Source organism: Eulemur rufifrons, chromosome 8 (genome assembly GCF_041146395.1).
Source record: "Eulemur rufifrons isolate Redbay chromosome 8, OSU_ERuf_1, whole genome shotgun sequence".
In the NCBI taxonomy this organism is placed as follows: domain Eukaryota; kingdom Metazoa; phylum Chordata; class Mammalia; order Primates; family Lemuridae; genus Eulemur; species Eulemur rufifrons.
Window position 1 is genome coordinate 85378083 of NC_090990.1, and position 16816 is coordinate 85394898.

At 36.0% G+C, this 16816-nt stretch overlaps 1 protein-coding gene across 2 annotated transcripts in view; it reads right to left on the minus strand.

The window, feature by feature from the left end:
• RC3H1 (ring finger and CCCH-type domains 1) overlaps positions 1-15971 on the minus strand; it is a 47501-nt gene extending 31530 nt beyond the window's left edge. For both annotated transcript variants that reach the window (XM_069478374.1, XM_069478373.1), the window contains exons 1-5: positions 15649-15971; positions 9174-9294; positions 8204-8443; positions 7231-7406; positions 2076-2276 (exon numbers count right to left, since the gene is read on the minus strand). In XM_069478374.1, the coding sequence (XP_069334475.1) occupies positions 2076-2276; positions 7231-7406; positions 8204-8443; positions 9174-9294; positions 15649-15879 (969 nt within the window). In that variant the 5' untranslated portion in view covers positions 15880-15971. The remainder of the gene's footprint in view (positions 1-2075; positions 2277-7230; positions 7407-8203; positions 8444-9173; positions 9295-15648) is intronic.
• Between the last annotated feature and the right edge of the window lie 845 nt (positions 15972-16816).

Below are 16816 nucleotides of genomic sequence, written 5' to 3' on the forward strand. Positions count from 1 at the left end.
GTATCTACCATCAAGGTTTAATAAATAACATTTTGCTATCATTTTTTAAATAGAAATGTTATGTATGAGCTGAACAAGATATCCCTCTTGACCTAAGTTTAATTTAACAATGTTCTGAGCAGATAAATCTTAACTTCTTTAACTGTCCCCCTTTCTTCCCCTTTAAAAATATTGTACTTGATCTTAGCCAAAAAGCTGAGAAGCGATTCTTCTTTGTAAATAATGAAGCAATTAACACCCCTGAGCTCATAATCTTTTTGAAAGTTTGGATTATTTCCTTAAAATAAATTCCTGGGAACGGTAAGTTTGGGTAAAAAGACAAGAATATTTTGTGAATTTTATTCAATGACAAGTTGCTTCCCAAGAGATATGTAATGCACTTTATAAACCATCAGCAATATATGAGAATATATTTCTTTTACTGATTTAATAGACAATATTTGACATGTCACTGTTTTAAATACATGTTTCTTTAATTATTATTGGGGATGAATTCTATCCCATCAATTAGATATATCAACAAGTCCTCCTTGTGAATCGTTAATTCATGTTTCTCTATTAATTTACTAGAATTAGTGCTTTTCTTTTTTTTTTTTTTGAGACAGAGTCTCACTCTGTTGCCTGGGCTAGAGTGCTGTGGCGTCAGCCTAGCTCACAGCAACCTCAAACTCCTGGGCTCAAGCAATCCTACTGCCTTAGCCTCCCGAGTAGCTGGGACTACAGGCATGCGCCACCATGCCTGGCTAACTTTTCCTATATGTTTTTAGTTGTCCAGCTAATTTCTTTCTATTTTTTTATTAGAGATGGGGTCTCGCTCTTGCTCAGGCTAGTCTCGAACTCCTGAGCTCAAACTATCTGCCCACCTCGACCTCCCAGAGTGCTAGGATTACAGGTGTGAGCTACCGCGCCCAGCCTGAATTAGTGCTTTTCTTATCATTTTTAATAACTTCTCTATTTTCATTGTCCAATAAGCACTTTCACATATCTCATGTTGAATTACAACAAAAACAGTTACAGTATTAATCTAGTTTTAAGAGAAAAACGCTCTTAAAAGTCAGATGCAAATAACGAAGCCTGATCTAAAATTCACATGTACTCTAAAAGTCTTTTCATCATAGTAGCAACAGATAAAGTAGAAATAAGTTTACTGAGAATTTGATCAAACTGAGAATGATAATAACTTTGTTATTATGTAAAATTATTCTGGCTGAGAATCGTAAGAAACCTCAACGCAGAGATCTTCCAGACCACTAAATGGCTGCTATAGGAAGAAAATAAAGGCATTTAGAAAATGGGTTTAATTAATGCAATGATCAAAACTCAAGGAGAACTATAAACAAAGAGAAAAGCAATGACAAAATACGTAGGAGACTCTCAAAGGAAGGTGGGAGAGCACTGGATAAAGAATTATAACACTAATCAGATCTTTATATGGACCATCAACTGCCATGGCGGGGCTGGGGACTGCTTTCCGCCGCCTGGGCATCTTGTCCGGAGCTGGGGCTTTAGGCTTGGCCTCCTAGGGGGTGCACAGTGCCCAATTCCCAGATGCCTATAGGAAGGAGCTCTTTGACAAAACCAACAAACACCACTTCTTTCACAGCCTGGCCCTGTTAGCAGTACCCCACTACAGAAAGCCCCTCTGGGTCGGGTTACTACTGGCCTCCGGAACCACCTTATTCTGCACCAGCTTTTACTACCAGGCTCTGAGTGGAGAACCCAGCATCCAGACTTTGGCCCCCGTGGGAAGGAGCCTGCTACTCTTAGGATGGCTTGCCTTGGCTCTTTGAGCACTCTTCTGTTTAATTACTAAGTTTTCTGGGTAAATTTTTAAGAGTTGGAACAGAAAGGAGATTAAAAGGGAAAAGTAAATAAAAAAAAATCTTCATATGAACAATCTGATATTATGATATGACTAGTTATGACAGGACAATTGGCAACAGAGAACATAATTTAAAAAGCCTAATGTATGGCATTCACTTTAATATACATTTGTTACATAAATAAATTACCAAATCGCAAATTACCAAAACTCCAAGATCAGTTTAAGGTGTAAGGAATAAAAAACGCTCTACCTTGTCAATAATGGACTGCATATGAGATTTGTGAGACTGGTCTCCATAAAGCAAAGAGGACCACTGGTCTGGTGCAATTCGTAAGCCCGCTTCCATAGCAATCTGCACTATCTGAGAGTCATGTTCTCGCCGCAGAGCTTCATAGGTTCTAAATTCTTCCTTCAGCTGCATCAAAGAAGAGTCTTCATCACGTTTGGTGACCTAATAAGACACACATAATCTCATAATAAGGTAAAAAAACCAAAATGAGTTTATACTTTATATGACCATATAGAGGTAACATAATTTTTTTTTTTTTTTTTTTGTATTTCTTTCCTTTTTTTTTTTTTGAGACAGTCTCACTCTGTTGCCCAGGCTAGAGTGAGTGCCATGGCGTCAGCCTAGCTCACAGCAACCTCAAACTCCTGAGCTCAAGGGATCCTCCTGTCTCAGCCTTCCGAGTAGCTGGGACTACAGGCATGCACCACCATGCCCGGCTAATTTTTTCTATATATATTTTTAGCTGTCTATATAATTTCTTTCTATTTTTAGTAGAGATGGGGTCTCGCTCTTGCTCAGGCTGGTCTCGAACTCCTGAGCTCAAACAATCCGCCCACCTCGGTCTCTCAGAGTGCTAGGATTACAGGCGTGAGCCACCGCGCCCGGCCCATGATTTTTAATGTAACAAATTTCTTTTAGTAGCAATAGCAAAGTTAAAATGAAATACACTGCCTGCAAAATATTTTCCCCTTTATAGATGTCAAAATTTTCTGGATAGGTCTTATAGAAAGAATGAATACAGACTGAGTATCCCTCATCTGAAATGCTTGGACTAGAAGTGTTTCAGATTTTTTTCGAATTTTGGAATATTTGCATTACACAGTTGAGCACCTTTAATCTGAAAATCCAAAATGCTCCAATGAGCATTTCCTTTGAGTGTCACATCAGTTCTCAGAAAGTTTCATATTTTGGATTTTCAGATTAGGGATACTCAACCGGTTATGTGCTGGAATGAAATCCAAAGATTTCATACACCTTGACATATATAACATTTTAAAGTGTATGTGTATCTGCATTTCTGAAAAGAAAAAAACATTTATATAATTATGTATTTTAAAAAGCAATGTTATATTTCTTTCCCATAAATGTGTATTATGACTCTTGGGCCTGCCTGGCATTGAGCTAACTGGTATTGAAAAGTGAAGAGCTTCAGATGCTGATGTGATTCTAAAGACAACTAAATTGTATTAAGTCATTAAATATGAAATGTTTGATTTCGAATCAAAAGTTTAAGGCCGGGCGCGGTGGCTCACGCCTGTAATCCTAGCACTCTGGGAGGCCGAGGCGGGTGGATCGCTCAAGGTCAGGAGTTCGAGACCAGCCTGAGCAAGAGCGAGACCCCGTCTCTACTAAAAATAGAAAGAAATTATATGGACAACTAAAAATATATATATAGAAAAAAATTAGCCGGGCATAGTGGCGCATGCCTGTAGTCCCAGCTGCTCGGGAGGCTGAGGCAGGAGGATCGCTTGAGCCCAGGAGTTTGAGGTTGCTGTGAGCGAGGCTGACGCCACGGCACTCACTCTAGCCTGGGCAACAAAGTGAGACTCTGTCTCAAAAAAAAAAAAAAAAAAAAAAAAAGTTTAATTTATTATATCTCAAACAAGAAGCAGTACGATTAATCAAAATATATGCCTGAACTATTGACAGTTTTGCCATCTTAACAGTAGCTTGTTTATGCCAGCAGTGACAAAAGCCTAGAGAGTAAGTGGTGATGAAATCACAAAAGGCATTTTCCACAGCTTGTTGAGAATTGAATATTTTTCCTTCTAAGGAGTGGTCCAAAGCCACTTCCAAGAAGTGGTAGTCAGTTGGTGCAAGGTCTAGTGAATACAGTGTATGACAGAAGAATTTCCAAGTCCAGCTTCTGTAGTTTGAGTAGCACTGTTTGTGCAACATGTGATTGAGCATTGTCTCGCAAGGATTGGCCTGTCACTATTGACCAATCTCAGCTGTTTAATCGCAAGCATCCTCATCATTTCGTCCAGCAGTAGATATCTGGTTGCAGTAGTCATCTGCTGTAATTGACCAGGTTTCATGAAGCTATAGTGAACAATACCAGTGCTGGACCACCAAACAGACACCATTAGATTTTTTTGACAAATATTTGGTTTTGGACTGTGTTTCAGCATTTCATCTTTATCCAACCATTGTGTTGAATGCTTGCGATTGCCAATTCATTTTTCATTACATGTAACAACAGGTACAGAAATGGTTCACCTTTATGTCATGATAGCAAAGAAAGGTAAGCTTCCAGACGATTTCTCTCCTGATGCTCGTTTAATTGATGCAGAACCCATCTGTCCAGTTCTCTACCTTGCCAATTTGCCTATTTCAAATGGTCCAGTGTTGTTGGAATAGTAACCTCAGACCTCGCTGCTAATTCAGAGGTAGGTTGAGATGGATTCGCTTCCACTACAGCTTTCAGCTCATCATTATCTACATTGGTCTCAGGTAGCCCACATAGCTCATTTTCAAGATTAAAATCACCAGAATGGAACTTTCCAAACCATTGACATACTGTGTGTTCATTCACCATATCCTTCCCAAACACTTCATTGATATTTCAAGCTGTCTGTACAGCTTTGGTTCCACGACGGAACTCATATTTGAAAATAACATGAATTTTTGACTTATCCATGGTTTCACAAAAATTGCTCTAAAAAATTTTTTGAAAGATAATCATAAGCCAAACTGCATTTGAAAGACTGAGGATGTACCTTCACAATAAAAATAAAATAACAAATGTCAAAGTGAAATATCAGAGATATCAACTGTCAAACTTAGTACTTAAGGAAATCGGACATTTCATACTTAATAATCTAATACTTGGCTTAATTTTCCTTGGAGTTTTGTGAGATGGGCCACCATCAGAAAGTAGAAAGTCTGAAATGCTGGACTAGAATAATCATAATGATGATAATATCATTTAGTAAGAAAAATAGCTACCAATTTTTGAGCACTTAGTATGTACCAGTCAGTATATTAAATTACCTTATGCTACTGCATTAACTCATTTAATTCGTTTAACTTGTTGATGTTAGTACTATTGTTATCATCCCAAAAACAAACATTTTGAGTCAAGTTGGATTTAGGCCAAAGGCTTAACAAATCAAAGTAAAATAATTAATTCTAGCCTAGGATCACCCATACCGTAACATATTTTAGAATACATTTTGCCTTATTAATCTTTTATTCTCATAATGACTCACATTCTTCTAGCAGAAAATTCCCATATTTTCCCTCTCACCAAAGAAACTACAGAATATTTTAGCCAGGACTTCTAGGTCACACTAATATTATATTAAAAAAATGATCAAGTGTGGCGGTGCATGCCTGTAGTCCCAGCTACTGGGGAGGCTAAAGTGGGAGGACTGCTTGATCCCAGGAGTTCAAAGCCAGCCTGGGCAACATAGCAAGATCCTCTCTCTCTTAAAAAAAAGTATTCCATTCTTACTACAAGAAGGAAGGTCTAACTTATTTTGTTAGGCAAGTCCATACAAAGACCAAATAGATAAAAATGAAGAACTACAGTTGCAAAAGCTAAATATATTTGCCACTATTCAAAGGCAAGTCAAAAGACCAAATGCATAAACATACATGTAACACCCCTCAATATAAGCTAAACCTCACTAAAATGTAGAATATGCTATCTATATGATACACTGATTCCCTGGACTTGGCTCTCAACACTCTCTTTAACTAAAATCAACCCAGGATTTCCCAGAGAAGGAATGCCTAAAATCCTGGAACTGTATTGTACTAAGAAAGACCAAATTATCCTGTGGCTCAAAAAGGCTTTTCAAATCGAAATATAAGAGATACTAAAGGGACATAGCCAGAACACAGCTATATGGACACATTCCTGCAATGAAGTTAATCATCCTAGTGAAAAATAATTGGATTTTTACAAATTTCCAATTTTTAAAATTACTGTTGATGCTTTTAACTAGAATTGAGAGAGGTTCATTTTGTGAGTATGCTGGGATTTTTGAGCCACTCATTATTCTTCATAGGAAAGGTTGGATGTTTCCTCCATCTTCCTCTTTTTTTTTTTTAAACTCACAGGGGAAGGTTAGATTTTTTTCTTTCTAAAACTTCCTATATTGAATCTGTCTGGTGCTGTTAGTGGGGAACAAGTAACACTGGAAGCAGAAAAGACATTCTCTAATTTATTCTTAATTACACTGTACAATCATGTTACTCTAACCACTATAATAAGATTAAGTTATTCAGAGATAATTTGGACCAGTTAAAATAATTTTGGCTACAGGTTTTGATACCTTCAGAGGCCCCTAAGGAAAATAGGGGCCCATTTTTAATACATACTCTGACTCTATAAAGTTTATAGAATGTTAGCATTTAGCTAGAACTTTTTTTAATTTTAAAAATTATATCTGTATGCTCTCCTGTTAATTTTGTGAACCATTTTCTCGTTCTCAAAGGATGAGAGAATACAGTAGGATGGCTAATGTGGGTTTTTTTTAGTTTATGACTATCACATGACAGAATGTAGTGATCTTGGGAATGGATTTCCTTATTGCTAGTATGAATGAAACAACAATTTTCTGAAGTCATGTTTTTCAAGTACTGGTTATAGGTTGTGTCAGAATCAAGAAGCCTTGACTTTAATAAGTCGAAAAAATAAAATAGAATGAACAATAAATGATATACATAGTGAACAACAATGCTTGAGGCAGTACTGATTCAATTTGGGATACAAGAGAATATATCCAGCGTTACCATACGTGCTGAAACCAAAATGGCAATTAGAGCTCCAGTATTGTGTTATGTCGAATTACACCAGGAGAAAAACTCTGAGTAAAACTTACTCGTGCTTCAGTGACTCTCTCTTTAGACCAATTCTGCATATAGCCTTGGTGGGAAACTGACATAGTTTATTAGTCTCTTCAAATATAAAAATCTGTAAGCCTTGGTTTGATCTATGTTGTTCAAAATACAATCTACAAAATTCAATACAATAGGATTAACTATAACAGGACACCACCTACATTTTAAAATTGCTGAAATTTACTGAAAAGTCAAAGTTTTACTACTTAAGTTTGGGGAAAGAATGATGTTTTCTTTCAAGCTGAACTTTAATGCATGTTCATACCTTGAAGCAGGAGGCTCTATAAAGCAGTTGAACAACATGCCCAATGCTAGTTTTAGAGGCTTGAGGAAACCGTGGCTCCAACCTTTGCACCACAAAGAGAACCAATACTTTTCTTGACAAAGCAGATCCATCTTCTAAGGCCAGAAGAACCAGTTTTAGAGCTTCCTCCTGCATTGCTAGGAAAAATTGGGCAAAATCAAAATTTATCATGTGCAGAGATAAGATAAATTTATTTTATCTTAGAAGGGCAACATTCAATAATTTTTGCAGCTATCACTCAATGGGCAACACAATAAAAGATGTTCACAGCTATATATTTTTTAACTATTTTTAAGGGCAATTTTATATTATATACTACATATTTTATTAAGAAAGCAAACAAGTGATTAATATATTTAAGAAAAACTCGTGGCCAGGCACGTTGGCTCACACCTGTAATCCTAGCACTCTGGAAGGCTGAGGTGGGGGGATAGCTTGAGGTCAGGAATTCGAGACCAGCCTAAGCAAGAGCAAGACCCTGTCTCTACTAAAAATAGAAAAAATCAGCCGGATGTGGTGCTACGTGCCTGTAGTCCCAGCTACTCGGGAGACAGGCACAAGGATTGCTTGAGCCCAGGTGTTTGAAGTTGCCACTGCAACTCTAGCCCGGGTTAACAGAGAGAGACCCTGTCTAAAAAAATAAAACAGAAAGAAAAAAGAGAAGAGAAGAGACGAGAAGCAACAAGAAAAGAAGAGAAAGAAGGAAGACAGACAGACTTCTATGAAAATGAATAAACTTCTGACAATAAGAGGAAAATTTAAGTTCTCTGAAAAACTAACATGCATGGAATTACCCAAGCCATGATGGTCAAGTGAGATATTACTTGATAACAATAGAATATTGCAAAGAACTAGCTTTTGTAAATCACTTATAGTTCCTACATGATCCTTTTAGAATTACTAGCAGAATAAATACCAGATTCTAATTATATACCTGGTCCAAGGAACTGGCATCCCCTAGCCCTGACTGCTGCCCAAAGATTGGAAGAGAGTTGTTGAGGATTCTGGTGCTGGAGAATGAGCTCTGTAACTGTTCGTTCACCTAAAGATCGAGCTGCCCTCATGGCACGAATCCTGCCTTCTTCTTCCACCAGTTGACAGTGGACCAGAGTCACAAGCTTCCTCTGCATTGGGCGACTCAGAACACTCTGAGTAGTGCTATTCAAACCCACTCCTTTAAAAGAGAGTAAAGAAGTTACTTCTAAGTTTACAGTGCAATTTTACAATCCAGGAGTGCTTCCTCTGATGGGCTGATTGACTTGTGGGTATGTGAACAGTTCTGGGTCCTACTAGAATATTTAAAATAAACAAATAAAACTACTCAAGTGAAGCCTAGTTAGCATTTTAAAAGTATACAAATGTATATATGAGTTATCTCATGTACATTTAACACTCATTATGACATTAAATATACCATTACTCATTTCAATCATAGAGGAAGAAAAAAAGGCCAAACAACATTAATAATTAGTTTAAGACCCAAATCTTGAGGTCACAACAGTTCTGGCATATATTTCATAGTGGTTACTTTTGTAATTAAATAGCAAGCCTTTTCTGTGCAGTAATGGCAACTTCCATTTTTATTATACCCCCTATAGCACACCATATAAAACTGGATAGAAAGCAGATTTATTCAGAGTTGTCAAATAATGGAAAGTCCTTCTGAACACTAGTGTAGTTATACTTACTTCTACAATCATTCAAATAATATTTCCAACATCATAAACTCTAAATTCACTATTTTACTTGATGTGGTTTGTAATGATATTATTTAGCATAAAGTGGGTTTGGTTTACAATAAACAAATGAATTTCATTAACATTCACGTAGAGCTCACACTTTTTATGGTAATATAAATATCTTTAATAGACATTTGTCTAGCATGGATAATTGATTAAATTTACCTCTAGCACTGCTGAGTGGTTTCAAGTACAATGCTAATTCTTCTACACATTTCTTGGCTTCCTCATAATGTTTTGTATCTTCAACTCCACTACACAAAGTAATGGGCTGCTGCTCAGGTACCTGGTGGCCAAAATAAAGATCTGTTTGAGTGTTCATTAATTAATTAAATAAAAGTTTTACTGAGTATAGGTTATGCACTGATAACACTGGCAACAACAAAACTTCCACTAAAGGTACTGAATTCTTTCAAAAGACTTTTCCTGTACACACACATCTATCATATTGTTTCTGTAACAACCTTGCGATATAATCCATCTACCATACAAATGACTAGTTTAAAATATACAATTCAATGATTTTTTAGTACATTCACAGTTGTGTAACCATCACCACAATCAACTTTAGAACATTTCATCCCCAAAAAGAAATACATGGTCTTTTCTGACTTGCTTCTTTCACTTAACGTTTTCAAGGGTCATTCAAGTATGTAGCATGTATTAGTACTTCATTTTTTGTTGAGTTTTTGTTTTGAGACAGTGTCTTGCTCTGCTGCCTAGGCTGAAGTGCAGTAGCATGATCATCGCTGTAGCCTCAAATTCCTGGGCTCAAGTGATCCTCCCGCTTGGGCCTCCCAAAGTGCTGGGATTACAGGCATGAGCCACCACACCCAGTCAGTACTTTATTTTATTGCTAACATTCCATTGTATGGATATATCACATTATATTTTTGTAATCATCAGTTGATAGACATATGGGCTGTTTCTTTTTTGACTATTATGAACAATGCTGCTGTGAATATTTGTGTGCAAGTTTTTGTGTGAACATGTGTTTTTGTTTCTCTTGGGTATATACCTGGGAGTAATAACTCTATGTTTAACCTTTTGAAAAACTGCCAGACTATTTTCAAAAGCAGAGTACTATTTTATATACCTCTCAGGAGTATATAAGGGTTCTAAATCCTCACATAGTTATTATCCTTTTTATTAAAGCCATCCTATAGGGTGGAAAGCAGTATCTCATTGTGGTTTTTTAAAATTTTATTTTTAATTGATAAATAATAATTGTATATATTTACGAGGTATAATGTGATATTTTGATATATGTTTATAATGTGGAATGATTAAATCAGACAAATTAACAAATCCATCACCTAACATATCATTTTTTGCAGTGAAACATTTAAAATCGACTCTTTTAGCAATTTTGAAATACACAATGTATCATTATTTATTATAGTCACTATTCTGTGCAATAAATCACTAAAGCTTTTTCCTCCAGTCTAACTGAAACTTTGTACCCTTTGATCAGTATCTCCCTCTTCCCCATCTACCTCCCTCCCCCTCACTGTGGTTTTGATTTGTATTTCCCTAATGGTGAATGATGCTGAGCATCCTTTCATGTACTTTTTGGTTATTTACATATCTTTTTTGGAGAAAGGCTTACACAGACCCTTTGTCCATTTTGTTTAATAAACTACTTTATGCCAGGCCTAAAATAGCACTGTGGGAGGCAGAGATGGGAAGATTGCTTGAGGCCAGGAGTTGGAGACCAGCCTGAGCAAAAGCAAGATCCTGTCTCTACAAAAAATAGAAAAAATTAGCCAGGCATGGTGGTGTGAGCCTGTAGTCCCAGCTACTTGGAAGGCTGAGGCAGCAAGATCACTTGAGCCCAGGAGTTTGAGGTTGCAGTGAGCTATGATGATGCCACTGTATTCTAGCCAGGGTGACAGAGCAAGACTCTGTCTCAAAAAACAAACCAAACCCCCCCCCCACAAATCCCTACTTTATTTTATAGAATAGTTTTAGATTTACAGAAAAATGTCAAAGATAGTACAGAAAATTCCCATTACCCTGTACCCAGTTTCCCCTATCATTATTAGCATTGTTTTTTGAGATAGGGTCTTGCTGTGTTACTCAGGCTAGAGTGCAGTAGTGCAATCATAGTTCACTGCAACTTCAAACTCTTAGGCTCAAGCAATCCTCCTTCCTTAGCCTCCCAAGTAGGTAGGACTACAGATACGTACACCATACTTAGCTAATTAAAAAAATTTTTTTGTGTAGATGGCGTCTTGCTATGTTACCCAGGCTAGTCTTGAACTCCTGGCCTCAAGCGATCCTCTTGCCTCAGCTTTCCAAAGTGCTGGGATTCTAAGTGTGAGCCACTGTGCCCAGTCTCCTCTATTATTGACATATTACATTGGTATGGTACATTTGTTAAAAATTAATGAGACAATATCAACATACTTATTAACTAAGATCCATGTTAGTCAGATACACTTAGTTTTTATCTACTGTTCTTTAGGTTCCACGATCCCATCCAGGATACCATATTACATTTAGTCTTTGTCTCTTTAAGCTCATCTTGGCTGTGACTGTTTCTCAGATTTTCACTATTTTCAATAACTTTGACAGTATTGAGGAGTACTGGTCAGGTATGTTGTAGAATATCCCTCCCTTGAGATCATATTGACCAGGCATGATGTAGAATGTCCCTCAGTTGGGATCTGTTAATTTTCTCATGAGTAGACTGAGATTACGGATTTTTGGAAGACCACAGAGGAAGTGTCATTTCCGTCACATATATCAAGGATACATACTATCAACATGACTTATTACTGTTGATATTAAACTTGATCAGCTGGCTGAGGCAGTGTTTAACAAGTTTCTACACCATAAAGTTATATCATCTCCCACCTTCCATATTATACTTTTGGAAGGAGTCATTATGCATTGCCCACACATAGTCTATTTCCTTGAGGGCATAGTATCTATAGAATTTATTTGAAGAAGTTTCCTGGTTTATTTATTCCTAGTTTCTTGAGTGTTCTTATCATGTAAGGGTGTTGGATTTTGCCAAATGCATGATCATGCATGTACATTTTTAAAAATTCTATTGATGTGGTGGTATATTACATTAATTGATTTTCTGATGTTAAACCAACCTTGCATACCTAGGACAAATCTCACTTGGTGATGGTATATTTTTTAATTTTATTTTTTATTGTGATAAAATATATAACACAAAATTTACCATTTTAAAACCATTTTAGGTATATAATACAGTATGTTCACAATGTTGCATAACCATCACCACTACCTATTTCCAGAACTTTTTCAGCATCCCAAATAATAGCTCTATATCCATTATTTAATAACTTCTTATTCCCCTCTCCCCTCAGATACTGGTAACCTTTCTCCTACTTTTCTATGATATTTGCTTATTCTAGATATTTCATATAAGTGAAAACATATTAACACTTGTCCTATTGTGTCTGATTTATATCTCAGCAAAATGTTTTCAAGGTTCATCCATGTTGTAGCATGTATCAGAATTCCATTCCTTCTTATGGCTGAATAATATTCCACTACATGTTATACCATATTTTGTTCATCCATTCATCCATTGATGGACACTTGGTTTGCTTCCCCTGTTTGGCTATTGTGAATAATGCTATTTTAAATATGGGTATACAAATATGTCTTCAAGACCCAACTTTTAATCCTTTTGGGTATATCCATACATACAGTAATACTATTTTCAAATTTTAAGGAGCTGCCATACTATTTTCCATAGTGGCTGCATATTTGACACTCCCACCAACAGTGCATAGGAATTCCAATTTCTGGCTGGCTGCCAGTGGCTCACACTTGTAATCCCAGCACTTCAGGAGGCCAAGGCAGGAGGATTGCTTGAGGCCAGGAGTTGGAGACCAGCCTGGGCAAGACTTCATTTCTACAAAAAATAAATAAAAATTAGCCGGGCATGGTGGCCTGTGCCTGTAGTCCCAGCTACCTGGAAGGCCGAGGTGGCAGGATTGTTTAAGCCCAGGGATTTGAAGCTGCAATGAGCTATGATCATGCTACTGCACTCCAGCCTGGCTAACAGCAAAATCCCGTCTCAAGGAAAAAAATAAAACAATAAAAAAGAGCTGGAATTTCTTCATATTCTTCCCAATACTTGTTATTTTCTATGTTTTGATTATAACTATCTTGGTGGGTGTGAGATGGTATCTCATTGTGGTTTTGAGTGGCATTTCCCTAATGATTAATGATGTTGAGCATTTTCCCATGTGCTTGTGTTGGCTATTTGTATATCTTCTTTGGAAAAATATCTATTTAAGTCCTTTAACCATTTTTAATCAGGCTTTTTTTTTTTGTTATTATGTTGTAGGAGTTCATTATATATTCTGTATATGAATCCCTCATTAGATACACGATTTACAATTATTTTCTGTCATTGTGTATTTGTTAATACACAGAACTTTTCAATTTCTTAATAGTATCTTTTGATACATGTAAGTTTTATTTTTATTTATTTACTTATTTTTTATTAATATTAAAAAGCCTGAATAGGGAAGGAAAAGGTTTTATTTTTGAAAAATTCCAATTTATCTACTTTTTTCTTTTACTGCCTCTGCTTTTGGTATCACGCTTAAGAAGGCATTGCCCAATCCAACATCATCAAGATTTTCCTCTGCATTTTCTCCCAAGAGTTTAATAATTTAATGCTTAAATTTAGTTTAGAACTTCGACACATTTTGAGTTAACTTTTGCATACGGTGCAAGGTAAGGTTACAAATTCATTCTTTTGCAGGTGAATATCCAGTTTTCCCTGCACTATTTATTGAAAAGACTGACCTTTTCCCATCAATCGTGTTGGCAACCTTGTCAAAAATCATTTGACCATGTATGGTGCAGATTTATTTCTGGGCTCTCTATCCTATTCCATTGATCTACACATGTGTCTTTATGCCAGTACCACACTTTCTTGACTACTGTAGCTTTGCATTTTGAAATCAGGATGCATAAGTTCTCCAACTTTGTTCTTCTCTTTCAAGATTATTTTGGCTATTTGAGGTCCCTAGAGTTCTATGTAAATTTTAGGATGAGTTTTTCTATTTCTCCAAAAAACATCATTGGAATTTTGACAGGACTTAAACTGAATCTGTAGATTGCTTGTCATCTTAATAACATTAAGTCTGTCAATTCATGAACATATGATGTCTTTCCATTTATTTATGTTTAATTTCTTTCAGCAATGTTTTATAGTTTTCAGTGTACAAGTTTTTCACATCCTTGGTTAAATTTATTCCTAAGTAGTTTGTTCTTTTTGATGTTACAATAAGTGAAATTGTTTTTTTAATTTCCTTTTTGGTTCATTCATTGTCAGTGTATAGAAATGGAACCAATTTTTGTGTGTTGATTTTATAACCTGTAACTTTGCTTAATTCATTTCCCAGCTCTAATAGTTTTTAAATGGAATCTTTAGGGTTAAAATAGTGGCCATTATGTATTAAAATGTCCTATCCTCAAATTTTATAACAATCAGTTGTTTCAGTTAAGATATGAACCCATTTTGTAGAAAAATTAATTCATCCTTAGATAACTTTATGAAAAAAAAGTAAACCTTGGTTATTTGCTATTAAAATGTAGCATTTCCAAAATCATTATCCCCAATGTGTCTATTTTTTAAAATATTTCCAAAATATTAGAATTTTCAAAATAAAAAGAGAAAATGATTATGAAATCAAAAAACAAATATAGGAACAAAATTTAAAAATCAATTGCACTTTTTATTTTCACAAATATTTTTAGTGTTGTTGGTGACATCAAGATAGGCCTGTAAATAAAATAAATTTTCTTTTTAAAAAAGCTATTGTAGGCTGGGCGTGGTGGCTCACGCCTGTAATCCTAGCACTCTTGGGAGGTTAAGAACAGCTCTCTTTATCTCCAACATACGTAGGTAGTATCAACTTTCTCTACATTTTAACAAACAAAATCCCGTTATATTTATTCAGAAAATGATTTATGGTAAATATATGGGACTTCAGACTCACACTCTGCAAATTAACAAGGATTACCTAAATGAACTGTAACTAGCACTCAAAAACCTACCTCCTCTGGTTTTATGAAATCTTCTGAGGATACTGATCTCTAATTTAAGAATAATGACATAAAACTTCCAAAGTATTACCTTCAGCATTACCAGATTAACTTTCATATTTAGGTACCTAGGAATATTTGCCCTACTCTAAAAAATAGTTCCCAAAAGCTGTGCTCTATGGTTTGTCACCCTTCTTATCTTTCATTTCAGTTAACGTAAACTAAGTAAAATTGTCTAAAGGAGCATCACCTTTCCTACTGAGTAAAGTGCAATGGTTTTATGCATATCTTCCTCAATGTTAAGAAGTCCTTATGACTTACCTCTTAGGTTTCTTTAGTGATCTGAATAGCTAAGATTATTAAAAATCTACCACAAGGTGAGATAGATGTTACTGTACTATGACTGAAAAACACTGTGCTACTAAAATAAATCTCCTAACATACTGAAATAAAGGATTTGCCCAGTACCAAACAGAATTACACCTATTCAAATACGAAGGCAATGTTACTCAATTTTAATTCAACAGGTTTCTCTCAGGCGGAAACTATACACATTCATAGAAATTAAAACGTATTAAGACACCCATCTTACCTGAGCACCCACTAGCTGCAGCAATGCTGAATTCACAGGGAGGAGCTCAATGTCTGTATTGATAGTGGTCTGGTCAAAAGGGCAAGCCTTGCGGTGGAGTTTATTCAGGCACATCTTGCAGACAGTATGGCCACAGCCCAAACTGATGGGCTTTCGAATTGTCTCGTCGAAAGTCTGAGTGCAAATTGGGCAGGAGAGGAAATCCGTCCATTGTGGAGCTTGTACGGGCATTGCTTCTGGAGTTACAATTCACTAACACATACACACACAAAAAACTAAAGCAAAGATTCCACTGGAATCAAAATCTTTGAAAAAAGTTTATCTTTTTTTTTTTTTAAATATCTTCTGTAGATACAGTCAGCACATAGTGTGAAATATAACCTGGAAAACAAAGAAAAAGGAAAAACTTGAGAATATCTTCCTTTTCAAGTAAACTGTTGAAAGGAACCACAAATCCAGTCTCACCCTACAAACTTTTACATAACATTTACATCACAGTAATCCATCTTTTTGCACTTTTCTAGAATTAGAGCCATAATAAAACACCTGATCCCATTCCTTCATTTTAGAGAGGGGAAATAGTCCCCAGAAAGATGAAATAACTTGCATAAGGTGACACTTGAAATTAGTAATAAAGTTAGATCTAGGACGACCTAAGTCTCTCAAGTTTATCTAAGTCCCTGATTTTGTTTAGTATTGAAAATTTAAATTTTTAAGGAGGTTAGTAATAGTCTGTTTCTTGATCTGGATATCAGTTACATGGGTTTGTTCATTTGTGAGAATTTATCAAGCTGTTCACTTATGTCCACTTTTATGTATGTTACATACCAAAAAATTTTTCTTTTGAATTGGCCCAAAATAAAAAATACCTTAAAATACTTTACCATCAAATTTGGTGGGGTTAAGAAGATAAAAAGAAACCATGGATTTTTTTTTTTTTTTTTTTTGAGACAGAGTCTCGCTCTATTGCCCAGGCTAGAGTGCCGTGGCATCAGCCCAGCTCACAGCAACCTCAAACTCCTGGGCTCAAGTGATCCTTCTGCTTCAGCCTCCCGAGTAGCTGGGACTATAGGCATGCACCACCATGCCGGCTAATTTTTTCTACATATTTTTAGTTGGCCCACTAATTTCTTTCTATTTTTAGTAGAGACGGGGTCTCGTTCTTGCT